This window comes from Pteropus vampyrus, unplaced genomic scaffold (assembly GCF_000151845.1).
Source record: "Pteropus vampyrus isolate Shadow unplaced genomic scaffold, Pvam_2.0 Scaffold66, whole genome shotgun sequence".
NCBI lineage: Eukaryota > Metazoa > Chordata > Mammalia > Chiroptera > Pteropodidae > Pteropus > Pteropus vampyrus.
The window spans coordinates 6,146,239-6,162,915 of record NW_011888847.1 but is presented as its reverse complement, the minus strand read 5'-3'; the positions used below and the strand labels follow the sequence as shown (position 1 = coordinate 6,162,915).

The 16,677-nt window shown below is 45.9% G+C and overlaps 1 protein-coding gene across 1 annotated transcript in view; it reads right to left on the bottom strand.

Moving 5' to 3' along the window:
* Positions 1-16,677, bottom strand: part of CUNH2orf91 (chromosome unknown C2orf91 homolog) — a 35,336-nt gene that overhangs the window by 13,568 nt on the left and 5,091 nt on the right. The window contains 1 exon segment of the mRNA XM_023531276.1: positions 12,652-12,771. Within this exon segment, the coding sequence (XP_023387044.1) occupies positions 12,663-12,771 (109 nt within the window). The 3' untranslated portion in view covers positions 12,652-12,662.

Below are 16,677 nucleotides of genomic sequence, written 5' to 3'. Positions count from 1 at the left end.
CACCCTCCTCAGGAAAATTTTGTCACACTCCGCAAGCTCTCCGGGTCTCTGAGAAGGAGCTCACAGGCACCGTCACTTTATCTGGAACAAGTCAGGGTCCCTGCTAGTGCCAGCCCTCCCCCACACCCCAATGATTTGGTACGAAGCCATTCCACAGTTCATGCCAAACCAGCAATTCACAGCACTCATCAAAATCTGCCTCCATCAACTGACTCAGCATTCCTGCTTTCTGAGCTTAGCCAACCTCCCTAACACCCTTACATCCTAGCCTTTAGCATCACTATTTACATCACAGGAGATCTTTGGGCTTAGAAAGCCCAATTCCATTTGGATAAAGTATGCAGATGATTCATTCTCTCTGAAAAGACTACACACCCTGGGCCTTGATAGCCATGCCAAAAAGTTTCTGAGATGGGGCTCAGGGAGGACAGAGTGGGGGATCTTGTTGCCCTGGAAACCAGTGTGCCATTTTCCAAATGAGAAAGATTAGCTGTTCGTGGTACATTGCTTTGCAAGAGTGTCCTATAGAAGAAATTAAGCAAGCTTCCAATCTGGAGCAGCTGTGAACACAGCCTAGGATCACCATGGAACCTCAGGCCACACTGACGCTTCCCTGTCCCCTAGTCTAATGTCCGCTCACTGAGAGGCCCGACCCACCACAGACATTCCATCTGGCCTCCTGGGTGTTTTCTTCAGCTCAGCTCTCCAGCCCAGTGAAACGTTCACTCTGTGTCCATAGACAAAAAGGGTTTTGACTCAATTCTGTGTTTTAGAGGGTGAGTTAAATTTCGTTAACTTATGCAGGGAGGGTGGGCGGGGGGTGGTGGGGGTGAGAGGGAAGACAAAAAATAAGTTATCTGAACTTTTTACATTTCTCCTCAGTGCCTCAGTAAGGTTCATGACAAGGTCATCAATGATAAGGAGCGAGACCTCCCAGCTGGACTGTCCCTCAGCCCCGAGAGGAAACTCTGCAGTGATAAAATGGCAGAAGTTGGGAACTGATTCACGCACTGGAAGGGGCATGGAGAGGGGGTGGCAGAGAGAGGAGTCAAGGTCCCAGGGACAGAATGTCCAGGAGGGAAATTGATGTAAGAGTCATCAAATGCCCAACATTCAAGGGAAGAGGAAAAGAGAGAGAGTCTCCATCAGGTAAGATGTATAATGGAGATTGTGAGCTCTGAAAATAGGCTTTACTTGATGGAAGATCCTGGTGGCTGAGATAATAAAACTCATAATAGACTTTGAGAGCTTACTATACACAGGGCAATCTCTACTATGTATATTATTACATTTATTACTTTAATCCTCATAACAACTCTATTAGAACAGAATCCGTCACATTCCCATTTACAGATGAGAAAACAGACTTTGAGAGGCTAGCTCAGGTCATACAGCTTGTAAGTGAGGGGACTGAAATTCAAACCAAGACCTAGGTGACCAGAGCGCATACTCTTGTCCACTACTCTCGTATGCAACGAGCCTTAGAAATGGTGACCATGTCTATTAACCTATTAGAAATGAGTATGTAGATGATGAGTTTTAAAATCCCAGAAAACAGTCATTGGCTTCATCCTGTCCTCTACCTATTTATCCTGACACCTACACCCAGACAGTGCAGGGAAAAACCTTCAGAGGATACCCAGTGATTCCAACAGGGATGAAGATGGGACAATGGAGACCAAAGTATTAGTCACCCACTCCATGCAGCACCATTTTCAGGAGAGGCATATCATGACAATAATCTTAAGTGTCTGTATTCTATGTCAGATCTCCCCATGTATACCCACTGCGTTTTCTACACTCCTTCCAACAAAAATACAACAGAGCATGGTGGGCTGAGCTGAGAATCCTGAACAGAAGCCTTTCATGTCCCATCTGATAAGTGGGATGCAAATCCATGATTTCTCCACCTCCTAAGCGTCTTGGGATAGACAGTAGGCCCTTGAGACATGAAGCCAGGATAAAGAGGTTCCACCCACCTCATTCTTACTCAGGAATTTCCTCTATCTTTCCATACCCTGCCCTTCCCAAATTACCCACCAGAACTAGGTCAAAGGCCTCAACAGTCTCCCGGGGACAGGGTCGGGGCAAGGGTCAGATTTTCTCTTTCAGTTATTGTTTTCTGAGTACTTTAGACCTGGCCTAGTCCAGCTAAATCCATCACTCTCAGTGGGCAGTGGGCGGGAAGAGGTACATATGTAGAAGTATATATATCTAGGATGTTTAAAACCTTGGTACGAAAAGAAAGACTTGAGAAGCTAAACTGAAGAAGGAGATGCCCTTGTATAAAGCGAGGGGATTTCCGTAGGCACCCAAAGGACCAACGTCATGAGAATTTTAAGAGTTGATAAAGGTAATTTGCTGTCAAAGGAGGCAGATACAGCTAAAGATACTAGTGAAATTAATTTCTTTCTCAAGTCCCATAAAGGTGAATGGCTACCAGATGGTCAGACAGAAATACCTGTCTATGGGCTGCCCAAGGAAAAAAATGTAAATGCAAGAAGAAATCAGATCCTCCACTGAGCAGGTGAGCAGGAAATTAAAATATCTGTACACTGACCACAATGTAAGAGCACACACATTCACCAGGAGGCTATCCGGAAGACCGTGTGAGCATGAGTTAGCATCTATCCTCTCTGACGCCACACCCAGAGAGTGCACGGAAAACCTTCAGAGAACATTCAGTAATTTCAACAGGGACAGCAGAGACCAGAGCCGCTGAGGGGAAACTTTCACACATCCCAGACCACATCACTAGACCGAATAACAATCTGTTTTCCTGAGCACTTACTACTTAGCATGCATTTTACTGGGATCTTTCTAAGCATTGTAGGCGGCTTTTGAAATAACTCTCGACAATTCTTGTCTCCTACGTAATCCTTCCCCTTAAGAGTGGGCTGGACCTAAAAAATAGAAAATGGCAAAAGTGATGGGGTATCACTTACTCTCATCAAAAAATTTGTGCTTGTACACTCCCACTCTGGCCATCAGTGACTTAATCCTTATCCTCTCAATCATCCTTTCTGTGCCCTTGTTGCTACATTCCTCCTAGGAGACACACACACACACACACACACACACACACACCCCAATGCCTCCAAGAGGAAAGATTTCAGCCACCCCTTGCCATTGTTCGGCTCCTTCCCAATCAATCTCCTGCCAACCACAAATTAGCATTACACAGGCATTTACAGTGCAGCCCCCAGGGGTAGATAGAAGCTGCTAATCCTTAAGAAGAGGCACCGGTACAATAGCAGGAGGCCTAAAGCCTCGCCCCCATCCGTAGGGGTGCTCCTTTGCAGCACTTCCAGCTCCTTTGTGAGCTGTCCAAGTCAACCACAGATGCTGACATTGCTAGGCCTCAAGCAAACAAGAGACAGTAGCAACCCAAGGAGAACTGAGCTTTGCAAATGGCTGCATGACACACGTTACTGAGACTCCATCCCCTGCAGAAGACACCCCACTAGGTTAGATTCCCTCTCAGAGCTTCCAGTCAGGTCTTTGTTAGTGCACTCTTCCAATTTCCATTTTTACCGGCTCCAAATGGGACCAACCCAGAGCATGGACTGCCCTGGGGCCAGGCCATAGTTAGACCTGCCTCACCTCCTCAGCGGCATGAATTAACAAAGTCCGGGGGTTTTTGTTTGTTTGTTTGTTTTCTTTTTCTTAAGAGATTGATTCAGTCTTATGAAGTCAGATTGAACTTTCTGGTCTCAAAGGAAGGCAGTTTTGGCTGGGATCTCAGGGTCATATCCCCAAGCCCTGCCTTTCTTAGAGCCCCAGGGGCCCTGCAAATGCAGCCCTTCCTGCTGCAGTCCCAAAGGTTAGCTCTTGCAGCCTCCGCCTCCAAAGCTTTCTGTCCTTATCCCACAGCTGCGTCTGGAAATGAGGGGAGCTTGCAAGAGGGGAAGCCTCTTATCACAAACACTTCCTGCCTATCCCCTCTTGACCCTGCATACCACAGCCCTTCCCTGGCCAGTTGGGCCACCAAAGGCGGCCCCAGCAACCTCTCCGCAAAAGATCTGCAAGGCAGGGTCCCCAGACCTGTCTCCACTCCAGAGTCTTCTCCACCCACAATGTCTCCCTTCTCCGGGGAACTCATAGTTTATTACAGGACACCCAAATTGGCTCAGTCACTGAAAAACATGGAGGTCATGTGGAACTGGAAAGAAAAAGCACAAAAGGCAGATATGGATTTTTAGTTCAAATAGAAAATGTGACAACTGGAGTTTGACCCACCTCCTCTAGGATCCTACTGTCTATCTCTGACACACACATATGAACAAGGGAAAGAAAGGCCTATGCACCTGAGTGTCTGGTTCCTGTCTATGCCGTCCCCATCCTTATGTTGAGTTGAGCGCCCACGTGTGCTGCCTGTGGAATTGAAGACATTTGGACTATTATGAATTTGTGTGCGGAAGGATTGGAAGCTGGAGGCCCAAGGGTCTTAGGACCAAGCCAGCCCAGCTGCACTCAGCAAGTCACTGAGTTCCTAGGTCCCTCTTCTCTCCCCATACCTGAGGCTCCCTGGTCCCACCCCTCCCCACAGCCTACTCTGGCCTGCTCTCTGTGTCCTGCCCCCAGCTTGCTGTGTGGTCCAAGTCCTCTGCCACGAAGAGCGAGGGAGGGAGGGATGGGCCGGCATGTTTACAGTCAAGCATAACTGAACCTTTATTTTAAATAAATAAAACTTTTAGCCAGTTTTTATTTCTCTTTGCTTTCAAAACACTGATTTCTCCCTCTTCCTCCTCCTCCTCCTTCTCATCGAGCCTGAGCCTTTATCTGTGGGGCCACCCAGGGAGGGGCTGTGGGAAGGGGAAGGAACAGAGGCCAGGCTGACCCTGGTATTTAATGTCTTCTCAGGTCATGTGACACTCCCACTCTCTTCCCCCTCAGATGCCCACAGAGCCCCTGGGGTTCTTCTGAATTCAGGGATGTCCAGGCCTAAGGAATAGAAACTAAACAGGAAGCCCAGGCCCCATCATCAGCATGTTGTCCATCTGTTCTCCCCAATCATAGGGTAGCCTACCTCCCACCCCCACTTCACTATAAAATTGCCATCCATCCATCTTCCACTTCAGCCTGTCATCTCTCTGTCTCCCCATTGGATCCTCATCCATCTCTCCCTCCTATGGGACAACCGTCTCTCAGTATCTCCTTTGGGCTGTCATAAATCCACCTTCCTCATGGGATGTTCCATCTGTCTATCATCCCACTGGCCTGTCATTCCATCTGATCCCCTTGATCATGCTTTTTTGGCCATCTGTCTCCCCGCCCGCATTGGATATGCTTCTGCCCATCTGTCTCCCTGAATGGGGCCAGCAATGATAGGTCCCTGTGATATAGAAACAGTTGGGATTCTGTTCTTACTTTGACCCCAACAACGATAATAGTAGCTACCGTCAATCAAGTGTCTACTATATGCCGTACACTTTACACGTATTACCCGCTTTAACCCTCCAACAACCCTATGAGCATGTGTTTATTTCCCCATTTTACCAGAAGGGACACTGAGGCTCAGAAGGGTTAAGCATCTTGCCCAAGGCTACACAGCTCCTAGCGGCAGATGCAGGGTCCAGAAACAGCTCTGCCCGTACCGAATGGGGGTAAGGGCAATCTCCTTACTCCTACACCCCAGGATGTATGACTACCCCTCCCCTGGCCTCTCTGCACATTTAATTTACACTTTGCTGCTGGATGTTTTCAGACTGATGAAGTTTCCTCCCTGCCCTGGCTCTGCACAAAAAAGTGAAGGAAGAAAATCAGCCAGATGTGAGAGGCTTCAGAGGTCTTTGGGGGGCTAGGGGGAGGGAATGGAGAGTGATGTTAAATAAACATCCAATGATATTCTTTCTGCAAAACGATCCATTTTCCTGGCACCCAGGAGTTCGTCCAAGGGTCTGTGGGTCACTGGGGAAAAGTGTTCCGTATGTTTTGGCTCCATATTCTTCCATTGGCCACAAAGAGCTAATTCTTCCAATTAATGAAATCAGAACGGCTGATGGGGATGTACTGACGAATTATTTTCAGGATGAATATATTCACACCAGTGGTGGGGCTGATAGGCCTGAAGGATTTGGAGTGTACAGAATGAAGGTCCCCCACTAGCCAGAGACACTGAGGTCATTCATGATGGCCGGGATATTGGCCACCGCCTCAAGGGACACCTTTCTCCGCCCGGAGCCATGGAGGCTGGGCTGGGTTGTCTGTGTTGAGGGGCTGCCTATCAATGGGCTTCTGTATGGTCCCGGCAGGTCCTGGCACCCCTCCTCTCCTCCCTCTCCCCCAGTGCCCCAGCCAAGTCCCCTTCAGGGCCCTGTCTGAAGGGCCTATTCAGCATTTAGGATTCCCTGATGGAAAGTGAAAAGGAGACAGACAGATGCTTCCGTGGAGTTGAGGAAAAGTTGGAGGCCTGGAGGCAGGAAGGGAAGCCCGAAGCCACAGTGGAGGAGCCCAGTGAGAAGAAAGAAGGAAAGCTAGAAGTCCTGTGGGATGAGAAAGGAAGAAGGAAAGGGAGGAGGGGAGTCTAGGAAAGGGGACAGAGGGTGGGAGGACGAGATAGGGAGGGGAGGAGGCCGGAAGGAGGCCCCCAGGCAGAGAGAGATCCCTGTTGGAAGACTGAGCAGTGCCAGAAAGCAGTGTGGGATTTTTTTAAAGCCACAGATTTAATTTCCTGATGACTTTTTTCAGGCTGATATTACCAGCATTTTTCATTCCCTGAGCAGATCTGCCAGTGTGGAAAAGTGATCTAGAACGTGCTGGGTGACGGAGCCCAGTCTTTACTAAGACAGGCCCATAAGGATGGCTCAGGATCAAGCCAACATTTCAGTCTTCTTTTTAAACCCCTAGAGAATAGGACAAGTTTTGCTTCCGGCCAGTCCTGGAAGAAGGGGAGAAATAGTTTCTAGAGAGCTTTGGTGAATAAGGGACAATCAGAAGTCAAGGGCAAAATTAGCCCTGTTAAAGTAGCTAGGGTGGTCAGTTTTCCTCCCTAAACCCAGAAAGGATCAGTATTCTGAGCTTTGAGGGCTATAAATTAGGAGCTAAAGGAACCAAAGTCCAAACTCCCTCCAGAGCATTCTACGCGACCACCAAACGTCTTTTTAAAGCCTTATTTCCCTGCTTACAATCCATTTGTGCAGTCTCTGGCATACCCAAAATAGTCCACACCACAAGCCAGGAAAGCAAGGCCTTCAAAAGCCCAAATGCCCAATATGATTCAAGACCAGCCGCTCTGGGGTCCCTGGAAGGCGGCACCACAGACACTGGAACAAGAAGCTGCATTTAACAAGACCCCAGGTCACCATGTGCACATGACTGTGTAAGAAGCCCTGCTTGTGGCTGCTTCCAACCCACACCGGCTAATCTGCTGCCACTATGGAGAACTGCTCCCCAACAAACTGGATTTATAAAATTCTGCAAATGCACCTCCACTTCTCCATTTCTGAGTGCTAGCTCATGTCACCCCCTCCATCTTGAAGATGCTTTCCCCTCTGCCCGCTTAGGAAATCTTGCCCACATTTTAAGACTCAACTCAAATGCTCGCCTCCTGGGAGCCCTTCCCACCATTCCCTTCCCTTGCCAGAGGTTAGAACTGTGACTGCCATTTGTTTAGATCACCCATGGAGTGCTTTTCACTTTCTGTCTTGCATTTTGGTTACTCATGTGCTCAAGAGCAGCATTATGTAGTGGTTTACAGGATTTCTTAGGTTCGAATTCTTTCCCCACCGTTTAACTGTGGCACTCAGCAAGTGCTTAACCTCTTTGGACCTCAATTTCCTCATCTTTAAAATGAGGCTATTAATTATACATATTCATAGAGCTGTAAGGATTTTTAAAGCATGTTTACTGCATGCCTATTGCGAGCAATGCCGTGTAGTATATGCTCAATAAATGATTGTCAACTGAAAGAAGTGATCCAAAGAACAGTATTTTAACCAGAGGAAATAAGAGATATTATCCTTAAACCTCACAGCTTAACCAACATGATAGTCTTCCCAAGACTTGCTGATTTTTTGTGTCCCTTTTCCTAGAATCACAATTTATTTTTTAAAGGAAATGATAACTGTTGTTGTTGTTTTGCTAGTAATCATTGGATAAAAGTTGTGATTCTTTAATTTGGTTTCCATGTTATCCCCCTTATTGAATTCTTTCTGCCCTTCTCCATGGTTCCACTCCGAAAGCTCAATATTTTCTCTCAGCATCTTTTTAAACATTTCAGCTAGTTTTAAGCGTTTGTTTTATTTTCAACTTCTTTGTATAACTTTATTGACTACCTCATTAACATTCTTTTGACTCCCCCAGTATTTCGTAAAACACTTATTCTGTGTTTTTACCTCCAAGGGAATACTTTGACTGGATTTTTAACCAGGAATGACACAATTCTTTCCACAGCAATGCAGAAGAGGAATTTGAAAACCAGTAGAGTCATATCGCCTGATCCTACACACAAAGAATTGCTCAAATGCACAAGTCTCCAGCTTTCTCACTGTCCATATTTCTCAATGCTGTCTCTACCATAAATGTTCTTTCTGGATAAACCCTAAGGGAAAGTGAAATAAATACTGTAAAGGAAGTTCATTCAAGATGGAGGTCATTCCAGAGTCCAGTTTCCTGGGATTACGATGGTCCCTGATACATAATATCAGGCTCAATTATAGAAATTTTTATTTCAATCAATAAGCATTTTTAATTTCCTTTCAGAATCCCATATGGTGACCTCGTTTGGTTTAGATGAAATTCAGATATCATCTGTCTCCATGCTGTGTCCCATCTATAATTTTTATGTCTTGGTGTTTTTTATTATCTGGGCACAAAATATTGATCGGTGCAACCAAACCCTTTGCACCCTGATAGAAGAAGAGTGTCCCTATTCTTGTCACAATCACCGTAATTGTAAGAAGGGGAGAAAGAGCCAATTAAAGCCACTTGTTTAAGATTTCAAGGGACTGGGGAGAAATGGGACCTCAGGCAAGTGGGAATGTGATCTACATGGGAAATCTCTGAGAGGACACCTGCTCCTGCATCGGTCTTTGTCTCGAGACTCCTGGAGGTGCAGCCCTACAGAAGCGGCAAACAAGCGGAGCGCCAGCAGGGACATAGGGCTCTGTCTGTGGGAAAAGGACAATCAGTGAACTTTCAAGCCCAGAGGGTGCGGTAAGGCTTACAATTTGAGCTGGATGTCTGGAAACTCGATATCGCCCAGAGTATCAATTACCTCACAGGCTCTGATCCTTTCCTCAGAGAGCAGAAGTAGCCAGGCAGGTCTCTGACACGAAACTCTCTGTGCAGCTTTTAATTAACTCTAAGAAATTGTGCATCAAAGTCTCCTAGAAAGGGAGATCATTTTGCCTCGTAGAAAGACACAGGAGTCATCAAGATAGAAATTTGAGTATGACAAAAAATATCAAGAGATTCCCATGTCTGCCTTGGCCCAGGGAATTAAACAACGGTGGGTTCGCTCTTTAAAGCATAAGGTTGGGACCATTTCTCCACACCAAATTCTTGCTCAGGGCATCATTTCCAAGGAGAATCATAAGAACTTTGCTTTCCCTGCCTGCCGTTTTGGTATCAGACGTCTTTGGTATTCAAGCATCAAAATGTGAGGAACCGTCAGGTCTTGATCCTATACAGGTTGGTAATTCCGGATACATGGCGGAATTACAGAATCCTACCTGATATCTGAGTGCGAACTTTCTCTCCATTCACTCTAAGGCTGTTGCTAGACTAACCCTCTCCAAGTCTTTGTCCAAGTATTCTCCGTCAGCAGTTAGAACAGACCTACCAGTATGCTTGACACTTCTCTAGACGTTTGGGATACAAGTAGCCAAGACATGATCACTACTCTCAAGGGGTTTATTTTCTAGTAAAAAAAAACAGATGTTTGAATGAATAATAATAGCAGCTATTTAAAAAATATATTTATATTTATTGATTTTTGACAAATAAAAATTGCATATAAAGCGTACAATGTGTTTTGAAATATGTATACATTGTGAAATGATTGCCATAATCAAACTAGTTAACATATCCATCATCACTTCCCATAGTTACCATTTTTGTGTATGTATAGTGAGAACATTTGAGATTTAATCTCTTAGCAAATTTCAAGTATATAACGCTTTAACTATAGTCACTATGCTGTATGTTAGGTCTCCAGAATTTATTCATCTTATAACTGAAAGTTTGTACCCTTTGATAAATAGCTCCCATTTTCTCTACCCTCACCCTCTGGTGACCACCATTCTACTCTCTGTTACTATGAATTTGGCTTTTATTTCTTTTTTAGATTTCACATATAAGTGAGATCATGTGATATTTGTCTTTCTATGTTAGGCCTATTTCATTTAGTGTAATGTCCTCCAGGTTAACCCATGTTTTTGCAAATGGCAGGATTTCCTTCTTTTTGAAGGTCGAATAATATTCCATTGTGTATATATGCCACATTTTTAAAAATCCATTCACCTGTCAGCAGACACTTAGGTTGTTTTCACTTTATGATATGATATGCTTTTGATAAACATTGGGCTAAGCACTTGTGATAGCTGGCCTCCTTAATGGCCCCAAAATGATCCTCACCTCCTGCTATTCCTGTGCTTGTGTAGGCCCCTTATCAATGAGTAGAGCTGACATGTATAACTAATAGGATTTGTGGGAAAAAAACAACAACACATATGTGACTTCCAAGGCTAAGCCATAAATGATATTGCCACTTCCACCTTGCTCTCTCTTAGATCAATTACCCTAAGGAGAATCAGCTGCCATGCAGTGAAGACATTCAAGAAGCTCTATAGGGAAGTCCACATAAAGAAGAACTGAGGCCTCACACCAATAACCAATGAGAAACTGAAACCTCCCAACAGCCATGTGTCTCAGCCATTTTGGAAGCAGAGCCTCCAGTTTCAGACAAGCCTTTAGATTACTGCAACCTCATGAGAAACTTCAAGTCAGAACCACTCAGGTAAGCTGTTCCAAATTCCTGACCCACAGGTGCAGGGTGAGATAGTGTTTATTATATAACCTCAAGTTTGAGCCACTAAACTTGAGGTTATTTGTTCTGCAGCAATAAATAATTAATCCAGTGCGTTGCATTCATTACCTGCTGACTTCTCATGATAGTCCTATTGAGTATTAATTCTTGTCCCAATGTTATAGATGAAGAAATTGGGATTTAGAGAGATTAAAATAAGAAGCAAAGTCAGGGCCGAAATTTAAGTCTACTGAACTCAAAGCCTATGCTCACACTGTTACAGAAATATTGAGAATTCAGACCAGCGAGGAACCAAGCACCACTCAGAGAGTTAGAGAAACCAGAAGAGCTAGAGCTCTGAAGATCTGGGCCCAGAGCTCAGGGGCAATTTTGCTTTTATAGGGCTTATCCTGCTGTTATAGTTGGCATGCGCTGATTGGTTGATTTATCCTCAGGTAGTTACAGACCACAGGAGCTGCTATGGGCTAAGAGCAGTTACAGAGCATGAGATTTCAGACAGGAACTTAGGCAACACATCTGTTATCTAGACAGAACAATCAAAGGGGAGGGTGAGCCTTCCGTTGATCTGGAGATCACTCTGCCCTTCGGCCTACTCAGCAAGCTCTCTACAGAAACAGAACAAAGAGCTGATTACAAGGTTAGCCATTTGAGTGGAAAATCCCTCAATACCTCTGTACAATAAAGTGTTTTTAGTGCAAATGTAGACATCTATACAGAGAACAGAAGGTCACAGTGGGAGGAGCATTGAGTTTTACCTGGAAAGTCTATAGAATTAGAGGTAAGGAGGAAGCAAGCAATACTTGTTAGAAGATGGAAGACTTGTAATGAAAATAAAAGATGGAGAGATATACACCAGGAGGGCAGCAGAAAGAGGCATTCCAGAGGGAACAGGCATGGGGGCTCAAACAGCTTGGAGGGGTCAGAACCTGCCTGGAGTTTCTAGCTCTAGAAGAATCAAAGCCTCATGGCTGCTTCTCCAGGGCAAAAGTTCTAGCCCAAGACTTACTCTTGCAGTCACAGGACCCCCAAAATCACTGGAACTGGTGCCTTTTCCATAAAGTGTTCCCCCAGCCCCTGCTTTTGATTAGCTCAAATCACCTTTAGGTCCCCATTTTTTCTCTCGCTTGCTTCTCTTTTACAGACCCAGTTCCCTGGCATATCTGAAACACATACCAGTTCTTCCTGGCAGGCAATGTTTACAAAATGGTACTTATGATGTTTACATCTGCATTTATAGCATAGCTCTTGTCTACTGCAAAATATCACATGAACCTTACTTCTTTCTTTAGCAGGGTTACTAGAATAGCAAATCAAGGAAATTCAGGGGACCAAGTACATTGGATTTCAGAAAGGCATGTATCCTTTCTTGTGGTAGCCTTCTGGATACATTGGTGGATTATACATTAGAGAAGCACAATACAGGAGATGAGTAGTTAGTTCAATAACCACACCCAAAGGATAGTGACCACAGGTTGATGTCAAGTTCTAGAAGACTATGATGGTGCCACCAATGGCTCTGCCCTCAGCCCACTCGCAGGCAACATCTTTTAAATCAATAACTTGAATGAAGATATAGAAAAGGCAGATTTACCAAATTTCTCAGTGGCTGAAATGGGGACAGTTAGTAAATAGGTGGATTGGCAGAAATGAAAATTGCATACCTCTCCAAAGGCTAGCATTGGTCAAATCTACAAAGATGAATTTCACCCGAAATGAAAGCTCCTTTGCTTGAGTTCCAAAAGTCACTGCACAAATACACAATGGAGATTTCTGACTCAGCGATAACTGTGAAAAAGAAAAACATCGAAAGGTTTTAGCAATGGTGAGTTAAATAGGAGCTGAGACACAGGCTGTCTAATCTGGTTTTTAGTTGAAGGAGAAAAAGAAGGAGGGGAACTTTGACTCTGAAGGTTTACGGCTGAGATTCTACAGCCCCCCACCACCCCAGGGCTGTATTTAGTAACTCACACTCTACTCCATTAAATGTGTTTGGGTTCCCAGCGCCTACCCACCCCCTCCCCCCACACTGAGCCAGGGAGCCCTTAGAAGGTAATGAGAATGCTGAGAGCTTGGAGTCTGGGAAGAGCTTGGAAACTAAAGCTCTCAGAGCCCCCGCCCTCGGCCCTAGCCCTGCTGATAAGGATGAGAGCAAAGCTGGCTGACAAGTGATTGGAAACAGGAGTTCCCAGACCCTTTAACCCTTCCATAGCCTGCCCGTTCCTCTAAACGCTGAGGCCCTTCTCCTTGAGGCTTCCTGCTATCTGTATCAGAGCCCGCTGACTTTCCCCATCAACTTTTTATTTTCCTCTCCCTCCGTCCTGATGGGTCATTGAATGCTGACTTTTTACCTGGAAAACAGTTATTACTATCACCAAACACTGAGGTGCCAGCCCCTGCACCTTCAGGCCTCCCTGACAAGTCAGCCAGAGAGACTCTCTCTGGTCCAGAACCCCTACTCTAGCACCCTTAGCCACCACACCTCTGCCTGTCCAGGGCGACTGTTCACAGCAGGAGGCTACCAGGTGAATGTCAGTGCTATTTGGTGCCTGAGGGTTGTGGGTGCAGAGACCTCAGGCCCAGTCCCAGCAGTCTACTCCCAGAGCCATTCTCTGCTTCCCTGGCAGGCTGTGGAGCTCTATGGGGACCTTCAGGGGTCACCCCCAAACCAGACCTGACTTTGCTACCTGAGGATAAATCAACCAATCAGCGCATGCCAACTATAACAGCAGGATAAGTAATCCCAAAGGCCGTTCACCTACCCAGGTATTGCCTGGTACCTGGACAGAGTACGTACTGGGACAGAAGACTAGGGGGTCTTGCTCCTGGCAGCGGCCAGCGTGGCTGAAGCTGAGAGGAAAGCAGTCTGCTTACCCTGGGAGGAGCATTAAGGAGAAGCAAAGCTTAGGCCACAATAACTAAGTGTAAAAGAGCTTCCTTCAGCAGAATGAAATTCAGATAAACTGCCATTATAATGCAAATCAGCTTTGCCCTAAAACCTTTACCCAAACGGGCAGTTTAATTAAATCTCTAATCTCCTCTGTTCCATTCTGATCCTTACCCTACACAGGACCCCCTTTCTCCTCCTCCCCTACTCCTCCCCAATTGACTTGGGAGCTTCAAGATTCCATTTAAAACACTTAACCTGTAAGCATGCAAAACATCCCCAAAAATGGTGGACCTGGGCCTGGGATTGATCCTCTTTGAGGGTCTGGTTGTGCTGTGTCATAGGGTATTATTTCCTTGAGGCTCAGATCGTTCTGATTGGGGTGCTGGATGCTGATGGCAAGGGTGAGCATGATGGTGGTAAAACTGACAAAGGCGATGCTTACAGTAAAGTGATGGCAATGCACCCAGCCTTGAAGAGGAGGGTGTGTGCCTCATATAGCCCTATAGGCTTCTGGTTGTCCCCGGGAGGTTGACACCCATTTAGGATCCACTCCATACAATGAAAAGTCTGCAATCTTACCACCCATAGAAAGCACGTGGCAGCCCTAATAGACATGTACATACAGACCACAGCGTTAAACCAGAAGAGGCAGAGATGGACAAATTGGCCTGTCCACGGGTGTCCCCATTTGTAAGGCTGCACTGGCCACTGCTGTGAACCACAGAAGGATGCTGAGCCTGTTAGTGAGAACCAAGTTCTCTGAGATCATAGGTAGGGGAGTGATTAGGGAGAAAAAAGAATTGAGTGGGGCGGGATCAAGGCTGGGGAGAAGGGCTAGCCCCAGAGCACTGATGAAGAACAACCCAGTAGTGCCTTCTAATATCTGCAAAATGCTTTAGAAGTTTGTGCCATCAAGAAAAAAAAAGCAGAAAGGAAATCAAGTATCAAAGGCTGGGCACCATGTATAGGTTATCTCTTCAATTTCAACCTTGTAATTCTTATTCTCTTCCCGCCATCCCTTGGAGGAAACTGGGATGCAAAGTGGTGAAGTGACTTGCTCAATGTCACACAGCTCGTGCTTGGCTGAGCCGGGATTCCAACATTGACCTGCCTTACTCTCTGCTTAGCGATCAGCCACAAGGAGTATAATGTTGGAGCGGGGAGTAACCATCCAGTAAGCCAGTAACACTTAACTCATCTCCCCTCCCCTCTGCAGCAACACGTTTCCATCTCAAAACAATCCATTTCCTCTGAGGGAGAGCAGGAAGTTCTCAGCAGGGATGAGGGAATCAGCTCTCAGCCCTGAGCTTGTAGCGCAAGAGTGCTGGGCTTGTGGGGGACTTCTAGGGGCTCAAACCCAGAGGAAGAAGAGCCCCAGAGAATTTTCTTCCCAGGAAAGAAGCATCAAGCGGGGATAGGGGGGTGGGAGGAAAGGGCATCTGTAAGTCATATAACAAACACCAGACCTCTCCATTTTATACCTCATTCCTTTGGTGGGGGTCCACAGAGGAGCCTTTTCTATTTGGGAAACTGAAATTTAAATCACTCCGAACCCTGCGTTTTCTCTGTTAATTGTATGGACTTCACTATGCCTGAAGAACACTTGGACTTTTTTTTAAGAGGAAGTTGTGTTTGTGGAAATAAGACTCTCCGGATTCAGGAAACATCCCCGTTTCTTGGGGGATTCCCTACTTCCTGGTATTGTGGGTTTTCTTGGTGAAGAGGAGAAGAAGCCCTTTAGGGAGGTTTCCATAAATCTTGAGTAAATGAGGGAAGCTGGGGGTGTTGGAGGCCGCACAACACCCAGCCCCTGAGGGAGCTCCCGAGCCCTTCGGTTCTGCGCGGCCTGACAGTGGCAGCCACCCCTCTCCGAAGCCAGGTGTCTCCAAAGGTCACCCACTTGGAATAATAGGTGCTGCTGTTTTGACTTCTGAAAGACAGCCTGGGCCTGAGGGAGCCTTCTTGGCTCCAGGGCTAATGTGAGCGGGTCAAGAAAGTGGGATTTCTGGACAAGGTCTGTTACAGAGTCCTTTGTCTCTCTTGCAGCAAAGACAACAGAGAAGAATTTTAAAAGGCTGTCTTGGTCTCCAGAACCCCTCTGGAAGCAGATGGCATGTCAACAGGTTCCAGCGCAGGCCCCAGAGGCCCCAGACCTGGGAGCCTTATTGGAATGCAATTACGCTAAGTGCTGGCTGTTAGGATGAAAAGGCAGGAATGCAATTATGGAAGGAGCATGCAGTGAGCTTTCATTGATTAACCTGTCTTGTCTGATTCCATTCCCCACTGAGGTGATTTTGGGGGCCTTAGGTTATGAGAAAGAAAAAAGGGAAAAAAAGCAAATGCCAAAAGCAGGGTTGGTGAGCAACGGGAGGGCCTGTGGACTCCTGAAATTGCCTGGTAAATGTGCAAAATGGAAAATGTACATTTTCTAGAAAGAGGCTCTATACTCATCACATGCTTAGAGGGCTCTGTGGCCCCCCAAAGGGTTAAGAACCACAGGGACAAAGAAGTGAAAGATCAGCAGGGTACTTAGGAAAGAACTGCCTCAGTTTTCAATTCTAAGTGTCCATAACCCACCTGGGTACAATTCTGGGTCAATCGCTTAGCAGTAAGTTACTTAGCCTCTCTCTGCCTCAGTTTCATCTGTAAAATCAGGATAAAAATACCTATATCCTGAGGTTGATGAAAGAATTAAATGACAGAAAAAATGCAAAGCTCTTAGCCTAACATCTAGCCCTTCGCTAAGGGGGCCATTTTTCTTATAATTATCTATTAAAAGTTCAGAAAATAAAGTGGACAT